The 16,367-nt window shown below is 45.8% G+C and overlaps 1 protein-coding gene across 1 annotated transcript in view; it reads left to right on the forward strand.

The window, feature by feature from the left end:
• The window catches only part of DNAH14 (dynein axonemal heavy chain 14), a 323,430-nt gene that overhangs the window by 93,119 nt on the left and 213,944 nt on the right, over window positions 1–16,367 (forward strand). Inside the window, exons 18-21 of the mRNA XM_078440753.2 lie at window positions 3,262–3,603; window positions 6,080–6,449; window positions 8,177–8,364; window positions 11,298–11,543. Coding sequence (XP_078296879.2) covers window positions 3,262–3,603; window positions 6,080–6,449; window positions 8,177–8,364; window positions 11,298–11,543 — 1,146 coding nt within the window. The remainder of the gene's footprint in view (window positions 1–3,261; window positions 3,604–6,079; window positions 6,450–8,176; window positions 8,365–11,297; window positions 11,544–16,367) is intronic.

A 16,367-nucleotide genomic window follows, 5' to 3' on the forward strand; every position in this document is an offset into this window, starting at 1 on the left:
GCTCTAGTCACCTCTCCTGCTAAGGCCACCCCTGAAGCCGCCTCTTTCATCGAGAGCTCAGAAGCGGTTAGCTGTCTCAACTTCTACGGCCTTTGTCTTCAAGGATCCTCAAGTCGACCCTGTGCAGGAGGCAGAGGAAGATTTTCTTACCAGAGCTGCGGTTCCCTCAGTCTCTGCCCAGCTTCGTGTGGCGTGAGGTCACCTCCCGGGGTTTCACTGAAAGTAACAGAAGAGACAGCACGCGATACCAAGTTTTCCTACTATTCGCCCGAAGCTGTGGCTTTGGTCAGCACACGGGATCAGCCCCAAGCAAGAGCAGGCACCATCGTGACCACCATTTTGCCACCGCCTGTAACAAACGCGGCTTCCCAAAAGAAGACGGTCGCCAGATTCAAGTGTTCCCAGCGTCGCCGTCCTCAGGGAAGTCCGATCCACAGGGAGGTCCCACCGCACTCCCGTTTCAACGGCTACAATTGAAGAGGCCGACAATAGCACGTTCTGAGGAGGACGTGGAGGGACCAGAGCTTCCAGCCGTTGTTGGTGAGAACGAAGCAGGTGCAGCCCCTCGGAAAACTGGCCCTTTCTTATAAGGGGACGTGTTTACCGAACAGGAATAAAACCAGGTCCACACACAGACTTTGACTCAAATACTCGCAGAAGCCTCGCCCACAAGTACCACACCACAGCCTGTAGTGAATCCAGATTCCCCGCAAGACGTGAGCAGAGAAAAGGCGGCACGTTCGTGCGTGGGCGTAGCGTTCACCGGGGAAAAGGAGCTTAACTCCCCCTATGTGCGATTTGGATGAATCTCAAAAATACGTTGACCGAAAGAAGCCAGACACAAAGGAGTGCCTGCTGGACGACTCCGTGTGTATGTCACGTGACAAGTCCGAGATTACCCGTGGTCACAGCAACCAGAGGTGGCTGTGTGAGGCCAGGGGCAGGAGAAGATTGGGATGGGGCCCGAGGGGTCTCAGGGCAGTGAAAGCTTTCTATGTTTTGATTATGGAGGTAACTACACAGGTGCATAACTGTGTTAAAACTCACCCTAACGTTCAGTTAGCATCTTTTATATGTAAATTTTGCTTCACCTGATTTTTTAAAAAAAAATCTTGGCCTTTCCGTTTCCTATGTGGAAGACCTTAGTTAATATCCTTATTCTCACCCTACCTCAGTTTCTTTATCTGTAAGTTGGGGATAATATTAGCCACTCACCTGGAGAGGTCGTAGGAGTGAAATCAGGTACCGATCGTAAAGCTCTCAAACGCTTCCGGAACACAACCCTAAGACACACGTGAGTCTCCGCAAACCGCATCTCTGCGGCTGGAAGAATCAGGGTTTTTTGTTCCAGAAAACTCTCTGAGTTGTAATTGGTTTAGGAACCTGTGCTGAAAGTTCTCTCTGTTCATCCTCTCTCTGGCTCCTGCATGCTCCCTGGTGTGTTTTTATTATTTATTTCCTGAGGCTTCGGGTAGCTTCCCTTGATGTGGTTAAAGCAGTTCCCCTATCTGGATGAGAGTTGCTAATCTGACACGAGTAATTTTTATCAGAAATGAATTTTATTAAATGCTTATTCTGCGTCTATTGACATAATCATGCAGGGTTTTTTCTTTAAGCCTTTAACGTGGTTGTTACATTAATTGACTTTCTTAGGTCGCTCTTGCCTCCAGACTGCCTTAGCGGCCAGCATGCACGTGCACATACACGAACTTTATATTTTTTTTAATTTTTTTAATGTTTATTTACTTTTGAAGGAGAGGGAGACCGAGCATGAGTGGGGCAGGGGCAGAGAGAGAGGGAGACAGAGAATCTGAAGCAGGCTCCAGGCTGCAGCCCAACGTGGGGCTTGAACTCACAAACTGTGAGATCATGACCTGAGCTGAAGTTGGACACTCAACTGACTGAGCCACCCAGGCTCCCCTACAGGCATTGTTTTTAAGACTTTTGCATCTATTCCCATAAGTGAAATTTGTCTGTGACTTTCTTTTACCATCCTTATCGGTCTTTGATATCGGTGTCCTACTAGTGACATAAAGGAAGCTTAGGTATATTCCACCTTTTCCTGCCCCCTCTTGCGCAAAATTGGAATTATCTGTTTTCTTTGTGATACAAATCTACATTTTAAAATGTTTCTTTTCTCTGGCATTTAAATGGGATTTGTGGGTAAAGTCAAGATAGCTGTGTTTACTTGGTCTTTTGAACATTGTCAATCAAATGTGGAAGTTTTATCCTCAGAACTATAGGTGAAGACTCCAAGTTTATCAAGGTAAAGCTACTTGCTCAGGGTCACACAGGAAGTGCTGGAGCTGGGATTCAGACGCAAGCCTCTCCGTAAAGCCTGCTCATGTGAACTGCTGGTGGGTTAACAGTGGTGATCTCTGAGTGATGGCGTAACAGGGACTTTCTCTTTGAAAAGCTTTTTTGTATTGCGTGTTTTGTACGAACATCTATTTGACGATCAAAGAGAATATAGTGCTTGAAAAATTAGACACGTACAGTCAATTAATTCAAGCCTGTGAAGTTGAAAATGGAAATGACATTGCTTCCAAAATCACGCATGAGTATTCATTAAGAGCCTGGAAATCGGAGACAAAAATAAAAATCGTAATGTGAGTATAGAAATGCAATTATTTTGAAGATTTTCATGGAATGATATAAATACACTTAGGAGAAGTATTGATGTTATGCATATAATTATAATGAATACTTACAATGGATAAAAATAGGATTTGGAATCATGTCTGGGTGAATCATAGCCCTGTAGCTCACTACATCTTTGCCTGCAGTGAGGTCAAAACTGAATCCCTCTGAGACTCATTTCCTCCTGCATAAACTGGAGAAGATAACACCGAATGAACCAACACGCGATCAGAGCAAAGCGGGATCACGTATACATAGAGCTGGAATGTACACGCTCCAAACATGGCGGCAATTCCGCATCATCCACATGGTAGCCACACCCTTCCCATCGTTGTTGCGTTCATTTCTTAGGGACAAAATTATTCACGATATTACTTCCTTTGTATCTTCGCGTTCATTTTATATGCAGGTACCTTCACGTTCCCTCTATTAACAATAGAGAGGATTTGAGCGTGTTCATGCTCCAGTGTTTAAACACTATCTAGAATAATGTCTGGGCGATGTCTTCATTTTCTTGTGAAATTATAATTCTGTAAGGTAGTGACAGATGCTAAGAGTAATCAGTCTTCTAAAACAGTGAACAATCCTCCTGTAATGACAATTGATGTGTTAATGATCCAGGTTGTGGAGACCTCACTGAGGAAGATGGAGTGCGATCCCACTGAAATTGAAGAATTTGTGGAACATTTTGCTTTTTTGGAGGGGATTTCCTCAAAGTTGTCTGTGTTAGAGAAAGAACACTCCATCGTTGCTCAGCTGCATTCTGTTGTAAGGTATTACCAGGTCCAGATTTCAGGAGAGCAAATTGCCATCTATAAAATTCTTCTTGTCAAGTTTGGGCAACTAAAAACCTCCATGAAGTTAAGGGAGATGAATAAAGACGCCGCTGTTGCTAAATTCAGAGACAATCTGGAAGCTCACATCACGGGTCTGCGAGTTGACGTCAGCAACTTGAAGACCAAGGTCAGTGTGTGTTTTTCATCAAAAATCAGCTGGTTCTTAGTTTCCCGTAGGCCTAATAAGCATAGCGGCACTTGCTGCCTACAGAATCTTAGGTAAATAGTTTAATCCAAGTATTCCTCACCTAGACTCCGCAGACAGCACGTTGGTGACTTGTGAACCTCAATGGGAGGAAAAATTGCATGTCTGTTTTCACGAACCTGTAACTGACATTTAGCATCGTCTTCGGTGATGAACGCATGCAGACCACGAACAACAGCACAGTGGTGACTTTTTCCGTAGGATTCATCGTTCTGCCACAGGAGGCCCCTGGCCCAAAGAGCTAGACCCGTGAAGTCTCTCTGGGCCTTATTCCAGGCCGGCGGTAACGAGTGCTACCACTTGAGTCACTTCAGAGGAGCAAAGTGTACGATAAACACCCTCCCCGAGTGTCAGAGATGCTGTGTGCCGAGTGCTTTACGCCTGTACCTGCCGGCAAATAACAGTGAGATTTAAGGAGGTCTAGTAGCTTGCTGAAGGTCACACAGCAAGTCAGAGCCAGGCTCCCGAGACCGTGCTTGTGTGCACCTCTCTGCCCTCAGCACCACCCCAAGTTGTGAGTCCCACGGACTGTGCCTCGGGCACAGTGTCATTCAGTGAGATTATGCCTGTTCAGTTTCTCCACCGACACGGGCGATCTGTACTGTTTCACACAGACACAGGAAGGTGAAACACGTTCCTCATGAAGGTGCTTGGTGCACACATCCCACCTGCGGTCTTTCAGGTATGACTGAGGGGCTCTTGGGGGCTCAGGTGGGCGACCGACTTTAACTTCGGCTCAGGTCCTGATCTCCGGGCTCGTGAGTTGGAGCCCCGCATCGGGCTCTGGGCTGACAGTGTGGAGCCTGCTTGCGATTCTCTCTCTCCTTCTCTGTCCCTTCCCCTGTGCACTTATTTTAAATAAACAGTACTCGAAAGTTACAGGCCCTTACACAAGTGTCCGGTTTACACAATTCACATTTGTTAAAGTGTGCAAGGTGGGACACCCGACTGAGACCGGGGCCTGTGTTGCAGGTCGTCTGCACCAGTGAGCAGAGCTGAGCTCAGCAGGTACCGACCTGTCTCCACCAGACACCCGGGGTGGGGCCTCCTTACCGCCTTCTGACTTGACCTGTAACGTTTCACACGATTTATGTGCCCGAGGGCTGAGGTCCTTCTGTGAAGATCTCAGTTGGAAAAGGTAGCAGACGGGGCTGCAGAAACCGACCGCCTGTGGGCCAGGAAGACCCTTTCTCCAGCTGCCTCTCCCGGAGGTTCCTCATCGACAAACACAGACGAATGTTCACAAATGGAAAAGTATGGGAGACGCCTAAGGAAAACTTTACTATATACGCATGACGCGGGCATCCCTCTTAGTACATATTAAGCTCTATCCATTATCACCAATACCGTTTAGTAGTTTTATACAGCGTATTACGTTATGATTGTTCTCAACGTTTACTGGGTGACCACACTGCATATGACACAACGTCACACACAATTCCATTCTACATTTTCTGTACAAGGTTCCATGAGGTGTTCAGAAATAAGTGGATGAAACTGTCCATCTTGAGAAGCTGATAATTTAAGAAGTAATAAATCAGGGAAGACCTTTACTTCTATCTTTGTTTGGAGGTCAGTGCTGCAAATGCCCACCATTTCATGTGCGGTAGTCAAACCCAAATACAAGGCAGCGTGTGACAAGCGCCCTGAAAATAGTACAAAGTTACAGAGTTACGGGGTGCCTGGCCATCTCAGTTGGGTCGTGAGTTCAGGCCCCGCATTGGGTGTAGAGATTACTTAAAAAAAATAAAATCTTTTTAAATTTTGTGTAATGTGTATTTTTGAGAGAGAGCGGAGAGGGACAGAGAGAGGGGGGGGACACAGAATGCGAAGCAGGCTCTAAGCTCTGAGCTGTCAGCGCAGAGCCCAATGAGGGGCTCAAACTCACGAACTGTGAGATCATGACCTGAGCCGAAGTTGGATCCCCAACTGACTGAGCCACCCGGGTGCCCCTAAAAAAATAACATCTTAAAACAAAAAATTGTACAAATTTAAATAGACTCAGAAAAAGGAAATGACTTCAGGAGCCAGCCATACCCTGAAACTGCCACTTACCATTTGATGATGGGACAATTATTGATAACTAGAACTTCCCTGAAAAATTACGAAAAATATTAACTCCTCTCAGGATTGTTGTCCGGATTTAGTAAGTAAGGTAATGTGTTACTTAAAGTTCCACAGTGCCCGAGAGAGGGAAGGAACACGACAAATTATTGCTACGATGGTAATAATGATTAAAAGTCCTTCTGATAGACACAAACAATTATAAATTAAGGACAGTCCTTGCAGATGATGACTGTTTATTAAAACTTAGGTCACATGCTAACCTGCTGTCAGTAAAACACGTTGGGGTCCTGAACGTTACGGTCTCTTAGAATGTCTTCCTGCCGTGTTTCAGATCAGAACTCCTGTTCTGCTGTGTGCCGAGACTGGCGTGGCCAGCGCCGTGGAGATGATGCGGACGCTCACGGAGGAAGCCGCGGGTCTGGCTCACAAAGCTAGAACCTACTCCAGCTTCCAGCACTGCTTTGACGACGCCCAGTCCCACATGCACTCCCTGAACATGGAGGACGTCGCGCAGATCGTCCGTGCGGAGATCGCGGACATCGAGTATGACCTGACCTTGAGGAAGACACTGTGGGCTGCACAGGAGGAATGGAGAACGCTCCTTAGGGAGTGGAGGAACAGACCTCTCCACAGTGTCGACACAGAATCCATGCAGAGAAACGTTTCAAGATGGATGCATGTGATCTCCGTGCTAGAGAAAGGTAACGGCATCTATTTCAAGCTTTCCCACCTAGAATTACGCACACCGACCTTAACCGCTTTGCCTATTCCCAACGCCTGGCCATGAGTGGCTGGAGAGGCAGCACAGGAGCGTAGGGGCCAGAATCGTTTCCTGAAGAAGAGAAAGATTGAAATTTGGTGGGAAAAAAATTTTTTTTGAGTAATAACAATTTTGTGTATTCTTTGGAAGCCATTTCCCTAGGCCAGACCGCAGACGCTTCACCACGATCGCGGCTCTGATGACAGAGGCCCACCCGTACGCGGAGGGTTCACCCAGATGCTCACTGTTTTCGCCCACAGCTTCCCTTGGCCAGTGGGAGAAATAGCTAAAAAGTCCCTTTGAGAGGTTTCCCTTCTGCGAATCCTCAAATTTGAAATCTTGCCGACACTGATGTTCCTGTTCCAGCGATTCTGTGAGACCTGTCCTCTCCGCAAGGCGAGTGTCTCACCCGCCTGGCAAGGGAGCACCTTCGCTCTTGATGCTCCTCCCTTACCCTCAGGACGCTGCAGACTGCAACCTCCTCGCCAGAAAAATACTTGACCTTGCTCGGGTTTGAATTCTACGAGAAATAATAACAATATCACGAAACATTTAGAAAAGAGGAAAGTCGGGGACAGACCATCCGTAGTGTCACTGCTGGGACGTGACGCTCATTTTGCGAATCCTCTCCCGGCGCCTTGTCCCTTCTCTGCCCCAGCGAACGGTGTGTGAAGTAGCAGATAGACACTGCTTCTCTTATCCACAGTTTCCCAGAAAAATCTTGCTCTTTTCCAAAATGTAGCCTTAGAGAAGCCAAAGCTATTCTCTTTTCCTTTAGGCCTCTAGAAACATTTTATCATTCAGCATGGCTTTATAAAAGAAGCCCCATCTGGACAGATTGGATATTCAAGCATATAGGTGTAGTTTTTGGGTTTTCTGAGTCCCCGTCTTTGGCTAGGCCTCTGTCTCCTGTCTTTTTCTTTTAGGAGGTTTGCATCTTCAGCAGCAGAGGTTTTGAGTCCCATCTGGCAAGGTTTGCCAGGGCCAGAGGACAGACTGGCCCTGGTCTGTGGCAGAACTTTGACCTACGTGCCTATGTTGCAGAGTTAAATATGTTCTTTATGAAATGCTAGTGAGGGACCCCCGCCCTTTGATGGTCCTCCTTACTGGGCAGAATGTAAAAGCCCCAAACCTGTAACAGTCTTTTGAATGTGTATATGTGTACTAGTCCGTATATCTAGTCAGTAAAAATCTGGGAAACTTTATGTTAGCTGGCGTCAAATTTGCCAAGAAAACTTGGCTTTGCTGGTCTCGGGTTTTAATCATCAGTTCTGATAACTGTTCCTCTTTGTTTTTTCTTTTAATTTTGTTTTAATGTTTATTCATTCTTGAGAGAGACAGAGCATGACTGGGGGAGGGGCAGAGAGAGAGGGAGACACGGAATCTGAAGCGGGCTCCAGGCTCCGAGCTGTCAGCACTAGAGCCCGACGCGGGGCTCGAACTCGCGAACTGTGAGATCGGGACCAGAGCCGAAGTTGATGCTTAACCGACTGAGCCACCCAGGCCGCCCCTCTTGCTCTTTGTTTTAATCCACAGTTGATTCCTCTGGGAGGGTGATGTTAATAAAACTCACTATTTTAGTACAGCCTAATAACTGCAAAACTAGAATTATGTTAAATAGCAAACTTGTTTTCTGGTTTAAAAAGTATGATTGGTTGTTATTTGCAGGTTTACCTAAAAACGACCTGGTGACCCATCTTAAGCAATCAGTGACAGAATTCAAACAAGGGCTGCCTACTATCATAGCTCTGGGAAACCCCTGTCTGAAGCCAAGGCACTGGGATGCTCTCCAGATTATTGGAAAGTCAGTTTCTCTTGATAAGAACTGCACAGTAGAGAATCTTCTAGCTCTCAAGGTAAACAAAAATTATTTGAAAACAAAAATAGGTTGAAATACCAGAGGGGCCAATTTTTTAAGCAAGTGAGTAAATCTGCAAGGAATAGGAATTAGAAAAGGGAGACGTTGGTTGACCGTCCGTGCAAATGGGTGTGAGGCTGGCAGGGGACAGGTGGTCAGAAACTACGTGTAGCTGCAGGTACGGGGTACGCCGTGCCGTTGCACCGTGATCCCGGTGATTCGAGAGCAGCGGCAGTGGTTTGCCTGTGTGACAAATGAGATTAGCGTTTTATTTTTTAGCGGGGCTACTTCTCACAGAGAGCACACCTTCTAGGAACAGAAACATCAAGCTGCTGTATTCCGTTTCACGTAAAATGAAGAGCATGTTGGGATGGCTCTGCCGGTAACTTGATATGATACTTCAAATACACAATTAGGAGCTATTTGCTTTGCCATCTAGGGTTTGTTCTAAAAATAGAATCCATGATTTATATGGTTACAATTTTTTCTATTTTCATAACTAGTTTGCAGTAAGCTTCATTTTTCTTTCAGGCTTCGTGATTAACAGCGTCTGTTGTCATTTAAAATAGTATTTTATAATTTTCTGCTAAATGATCTGTTGCAATGAGGAAATGGGGGGGGGGGATAGTTTAAGGAATTTAAAAAGAAGAATTTTAAAAGACACCTTTAGGTGATCTTTAAAATTAGATTACCGCATCTGTCTTGCCCTGACCTTGGTTTTCCCCCTGAACTCACATATCCGCTTCCCTATTTAGTAGGTGCACTTACGGGTCTCAGAGACCTCCCAGGTAGCGTTCTCCGTCTCCCAGACCCCACTCTTCCTTCCCTTCCCCATCTCAGCACATGGCGCCTCCATTGTTTTCCACTTGCTTAGCCTGAAAGTGATGAACTAACCTTTCAGTCTTCTTTTGCTCTCTCCATCCTCATCCCGTCTAAATCTCTTACCCTGTCCTGGGTCATCATCAGGCCTCCTAACTGATCTGTGTGCCAGCGGTGAATTCAGCAAATCGTCTAGATAATTTGAGAACTTATATGTCAACGTCATCGGCTAGGTGTATCCAAAACAGCATTCCAGAAACATAGCACGACTGCAATGACATTTTCCTTTACAAAGTCTTGGGCTATGGGAGTCATCATCCCTGGGCAAGTCACGTAAAGGGTGACATTTGGCAGTCTAGCAGCAAGCACTAAAAGTGAGGGCAGACGGGCCTCGAGGGGATCAGCTGGTGGGCTGGTGGCTCCAGAACCGGAAAGGGTTCCAGCGTGCTATCCCTGTATTTCTAATGTGAATAGATAGTTTAAAAAGGGATTCTCATGCAGTTTTCGAAGGATCCAAATTAAGACAGTTAATGCAACATCTGAACAAAAGTGAACAAGGTCTTCAGCCTCTGCAACGCTGTCGGCGGGAGTCAGAGGAATCCTCTCTTCCCGAGGTTGATCATTGCAGTGGTCAGAGGGGAGAGCAGGCCATCAGCTGCTCATCTTAACTGAACTCCAAGAGTTCCTGGAAGATTTGGATCATCCCGTTTCTGTTCACCAACTTACGTAGTAGAGCGTGGGTACCTAGATGGACAGGATTGGGCCTAGGGACCCAGCCTTCATTTCCTACAGGATGCGTATCACGTGGTTGACCCAGAGACGGACGGCGGTCATGCTGCAAGACTGCTCAGGACAGCCCGTGACAGGAGCCCACTTGTGGTCCTACCAGGTGGATAAATGATGACGTTATATGACAGCAGTTTCTGTCCAACATGTTATGTAGTCTCTGAAAAACCTGTGACGTGTCACAACGTAAATTCAGAGGAAGAGCTCGATAGTTTCCATAAAACGAACACAGTCACTTCGTGGTTGATCTTTTTCACTTTAGAAACCGTGTGCTTTATCACAGAGGCAGATAATCAACGATAGGCCTAAGACTCATCTGAAGCCTCCTAGATATTACCAAGTTACTTGGGAGATCCGACCATTGGTCAGTCGGGTCCCAGACTCAGACCATAAGGCATTGAAAGGGCTATACGTACACTTTGTTGAGATTTTGCCCTACACGTTCTCAGTGTTTGGAGTGGATTATTAGCAATTTCAGAATGTCAGTGTGACGCACAAGGTTCTTTGTTCAGCACAGAAGCTTGATGGTCCTATGGTTGCCTATCTGCCTTTGGCTGAATAATCTGCATCCAGAGGCACGCGTCCTTCTCAAACTGTCTGTTTAGGCCATAAGCATTCAGCTGATTTCATCACCGTGATGCCCGTCTCTGGTAGGTGATGAACACTGGTCGTGTTTTACCAAAACACAGGTTCGGGCATCACTCTTCAACCCCATGGAGATGACATGTGGGACCAGCGGGAGATCCTTTAAATGATAAGAGCAGTTAGCCCGTGAGTTAATTCTCCGATGTGGAGGTGCAAAGCTCTCCCAGTATCTCTGTGGCAGTGATTGTGAGATCTTGTATCAGGATCTTGTCTGTGGGGACTGGAAAGAAGGCCTACGCGTATGCTCCATCCACCGATGTATGTTCGAGCCGCTTATCCTCATGGAGATAAGGAAGGGAAGGGAAGCCAGGGAAAGCTGGGTCTTTCGGATTACGTTCTCTCAGATCGTCGTATCACGAGAGTTACTGTCAGAAGTAAGAGTGTGTCGCGGAGGGGTCAGGCCGTCGGCGTTAGTGCAGAGAAGGGAGAGCTGAAGGGGGTAGGGCCATCTGCACGGGTACCGAAGGTGGTGTCCACTGACCTTCTCGCGGGCTGCAATTAGAGGAAGTACACGATGACTAGAAACTTCACTGAGAGCTCAGAGTGGGAAATGGGAGATGGTTAGGAAGGGCCTTGTCCTGAGGGTCAGGCCGGGAGGGGCACGCTCACGGAAGTCCCGCATCGTAAGCGCATCAGGAATCCTTCATCCGCCGAATATTAAAGAGTAATGTTTCATTTCAGATGTTTCAGCACCAAAACGAAATAAACGAAATCTCAATCTCCGCCACTAAGGAGGCTATTCTTGAGAAAACGCTGTTTAAGATTATTGATCTGTGGAACACGACCCCGTTACACCTGGTTGTGCATCACTCCGAGACGCACTCCGTCCTGATCATTTCGTCCATAGACGACATACTCACTCAGCTGGAAGAGTCTCAGATCACACTGGCAACAGTTAAAGGGTCTTCCTCTCTCGGGCCCTTTAAGGTAAATATTACGGCAAAGGGAAAATACTGTCATTGTTTATAGTTTTATTTGTCACTTTAATTTTGTACATTTCACAACCTTTTGAATTGTGTAAATCATGTATATACCCATATAGAAATGAGATTATTTAGTATTTTGAATACTAGAAATAACTTTTTTGGGAAACATTAACTGTTCACGAAGAGTTGTCATAAACTTCAGTTTGGGCAAATAAAATAAGTTTAAATCATACAAAAATAGGACCCCGTAAGCCAGGACTTACCGGCAGTGCCACTGCCACTGGAAACATCCGTGGTTCTGGCGGGGCCCACGCCAGTTCCACTGCCTGCAGACTCTGCTTGCTGATGCAGTCGCTTCATTTCTGTTTCCTGTGCGGTTGCTCTTAAGATGAGTCCTGTGTGTCCACACCTGTGTGTGTCCCTGCAGCTTGCTAGAACGCATCATGGTTAGGAATTGAAACATCGGGTCAGCTCAGGTTCAGTGGTCCTGATAGTCCCTCTCTGCACGGCCCCACATCCGCTAACGTGGCCAAGAATCACTTAAAGAATTAAGGAAACTCAACAAGGCATGTAATAATATGAACGTCCTTAATAGCAAAGCTACCATAATTGATTATAGGTAGTGTGACAGAGAGAAATGTGTACCCATCAAATGGAGTTCATATTATTTGCAAACACACTAGCATTTAGGGAAGATGTCAGTTAATTGAACCTTAGAGGGGAAAAAAAAAACTCAATAAATTGCAAAAAAGGGATAAACCATATAAACCATATTCTCCAACCACAGACATTAAAATAAAAAACGAACAACAGAGAAACAACAAAAAATAGACAACAACAGCAGCAAAACTATCACAAAAAAACGAATTTAAAAGCATCCCTAAGAATATATAGGAAATGTACTAAAATATTTTAAAATTAGAAAAAGCAGAAAGAATTCTAAATCAAACCTTGTCACAATTGGCTTAGAGCCCTGTGAAAAGGAGTATTTAGAGCACCCGGTGCTTTCATTAAAAAGTAAAATGAAGGGGTGCCTGGGTGGCTCAGTTGGTTAGGCATCCAGCTTCAGCTCAGGTCATGATCTCACGGTTTGTGAGTTCGAGCCCCGTGTTGGGCTCTTTGCTGACAGCTCAGAGCCTGGACCCTGCTTCGGATTCTGTTCTGTGTCTCCCTGTCTCTCTGCCCTTCCCCTACTCACACTCTGCCTCTCTCTCTCTCTCTCAAAAATAAATGAACATAATAATTAAAAATAAATAAATAAAAAGTAAAAGGAACGTAGTGAATGATACATGGGGCGTACTCAAGCTGAACAACAGCACGCCTGTGTGCACACACACCCACGCGCGCACACACAGGCACACACACCTGCACGTGCACATACATGTACACCAGCGTGCACGCACATGCGTGCACACTGACTTCCGCTTCCAGGTGAGGGACCAGATTCACCTTCCGCCTGAAGTACCCACAGCAGAACAGAAGAAAAGAGACGGACCGTGCTTCCAGGGTGCGACATCAGGCATCGAACGACAGGACCCCGCAGAGAGGGGAGACAAACGAGAAGGGCCGAGGCGGCCCCCACCTGAGTTTGCAGGCCTTGCGTGGGGGGGAGCAGGGTGACCCGGCCAGAGCCTGGAAAGAGGAGGTGCTGCTGAAAGCTGGCCGGAGCCTGCAGGCTGCGGGACCAGGGGGGCCCAGCTCCAGGGGCCCGTGGAAGTACTGATGCTGGCACGTGAACTCCAGGAAACTCCTGGGCGCCCGGGAAATGACCACGTGTCAGGGTGAGGGGACCACTCACACCGGGCTGGGAGCAGTGCCCGTGTCCACCGGCCGCGTTCCGTGAGTTGTCGATGGAGCGCTTGAAGGGCACAGCAGTTAGCCTCGTGTTAAACGCTGCTCTGACACGCCTTGACAGCAAAACCCGTGAGGGTGAAACCGGTTCTAAGCAATTTAACAGCGCTCGGAACAAAGCTCAGGAATATTCATAGGAAAGTACTTATAGGAGTATTTACAGGAAAAGTACCCAGTACCCACATGATAAAATCACTGTGTCTCGAATCCAACCAAAAATTATCAGACATTTTAAAAAGTAAGAAAATAGGATTCATAATGAAAAACGTTTACTGGTGGAAATGGATCCTGAACCGATGCAGCAGTCTGAATTGGAGACGAGGACGGCGAAACAAGTAGATTGTGGAAGACCACGTACGTACCCCAGATACAAACGTGGAGACCAAAGTCACACTTGTGCAGATAAAAACTGTAATACCTTAGGTGACATACACACCCCGGGTGGGGGAGGGAGGGAATTGGCTGCAGGTCAGAAGGTGAAATGCACACTGGGGGGGATTGACCGCAGATCAGACTTTACAGGAAAGAAGATGGGTGACTCTAAAGTTTTAAAAAGAACAAAGTAGACGATCAACACTACCTGATATTAAGACTTCTTGTAAAGCTAATCAGAACAGTTCTTTGTATTGGCATAAAGATAGACAAATGGAACAGAATAGGGATTACAGGAGCACCGGGGTGGTGGGGGTGGGGCTCAGTCGGTTAAGAACCCAACACTTGATTTCAGCCCAGGTCATGATCTCACGGTTTGTGGGTTCAAGACCCACTCAGGCTCTGCACTGCCAGTGCGGAGCCCGCTTGGGATTCTCTTCCTCCCTCTCTCTCTCTGCCTGTCTCAGTCTCTCTCCCTCTCTCTCTGTCCATCCTCTGCTTGCACTCTGTGTCACTATCAAATAAACCTAAAAAAAAGAATAGAGATTACAAAAAAATTATGCGTGCGTACACACACACACACAGGCACCTGATGTTCAACAAAAGTGTAAAGACATTTCCAGAAAGAAGTCTTTTTAGCAATGGTGCTGACAAAGCCAACGGTTATATGCAAAACAAATTTTTAACATCCCCTCAAGCCATATCTTGTAGCACATGTAAACTTTAACTCAGAAGCAGATCATAAACCTAAAAGATGAGAAGGAATTTTTGAAACCTTGAGAAGAAAACAGAAAATTTTTGTGACCTCAGGCTAGGCACTTTTCTTCAGCGTGACACCCAAAGACTGATCAATAGAAGGAAAAATCTATCAACTGGATTTCATCAAAATTAAAAATTTGTGCTCCTCAAAAGACACTGTTAGGGCAAATATATATATAAGCCAGGACTGGAATGAAATATTTGCAAAGCCTATGTTTGGTAAAGGACTTCTTTCAAGAATATATAAAGAACTCTCAAAAAAACAAAAAAAACAAAAAAAACAGAAATGGGCAAAAGATTTAAGTGGATTCTTCACCAAAGAAAATATTTGGAGGGAAAATAAACATGTGAAAAGATGTTAACTTCACTACTCATTGGGGAAAAGTTGGATTCCCAGTGAGGCACCACTGCACGTCTTATGGAATGACTAAAACAAAAAAGACCGATCACCCCAAGTGTTGGTGGGAACTCTCGTACACTGCCACGTAACAGGTAAAATGTTATAATCACTTGAAAGGTTTCTTTAAAAGTTAAAAAATAGACCCACCACGTGATGCAGCCATTCCACTCCTAGGTGTTTACCCAAAAGGAAGGAAGGTTTGTGTCCATACAAAGACTTACACCTGAATATTCATGGCAGCTTTATTTGTATTAGTGAAAAACAGACACAACCTGGGTGGACGCTTGGTGAATGATACACGCATTGTCGTATATCTATACCGTGGAATACTACTCAGCAGTGAAAAAGAAATGCAGTACTGATCTATGCAACAACATGAGCAAATCTCAAAATAATTACGCTGAGTGAAAGAAGTCAGACCAGAAAGAATACCTATCATATGGTTTCATTTATATAAAATTCTAGAAAACATAAACTAGGGTGTCGTTTCAGAAAGTCAATCTGAGCTTGTTTAGGGATGGGAATAGGCAGGTGTAGGGGAAGGAATCACAGCAGGGCACAGGAAACCTTTCCAAGGTCAGGGTATGTTCCTTATCGTGAGGTGACTGCTTCACAGTTAGAAACACGTGTCACCGCTGCAACTTCTTACTCAACATGTCTCCGGAGGCAAGGGAGACAAAAGCAAAAGTGAACTCCTGGGACCTCGTCAAAATAAAATCTTCTGCACGGCGAAAGAAACAACCAGCAAAACTAAAAGGCAACTGACAGAATGGGAGAAGATATTTGCAAATGACATATCAGATAAAGGGTTAGTGCCCAAAATCTATAAAGTACTTACCAAACTCAACCCCCCAAAACCAAATAATCCAGTGAAGAAATGGGCAAAAGACATGAATAGACACTTCTCCAAAGAAGACATCCAGATGGCCAACCGACACATGAAAAAATGCACAACAGCACTCATCATCAGAGAAATACAAATCAAAACCACAATGAGGTACCACCTCACACCTGTCAGAATGGCTAACGTGAACAACTCAGGCCACAACAGATGTTGGTGAGGATGCGGAGAAAGAGGATCTCTTTTGCATTGGTGGGAATGCAAGCTGGTGCAGCCACTCTGGAAAACAGTATGGAGGTTCCTCACGAAACTAAAAAGAGAACTACCCTACGACCCAGCAATTGCACTACTAGGCATTTATCCACGGGATACAGGTGTGCTGTTTCGAAGGGACACATGCACCCCCATGTTTATAGCAGCACTGTCGACAATAGCCAAAGTGTGGAAAGAGCCCAAATGGCCATCGATGGATGAATGGATAAAGATGTGGTATATATATACACAATGGAGTAATACTCGGCAGTCAAAAAGAATGAAGTCTTGCCATTTGCAACTACGTGGATGGAACTGGAGGGTATTATGCTAAGCGAAATTAAAGAAAG

This window comes from Panthera onca, chromosome F1 (genome assembly GCF_046562875.1).
Source record: "Panthera onca isolate mPanOnc1 chromosome F1, mPanOnc1 haplotype 2, whole genome shotgun sequence".
Classification (NCBI taxonomy): Eukaryota; Metazoa; Chordata; class Mammalia; order Carnivora; family Felidae; genus Panthera; species Panthera onca.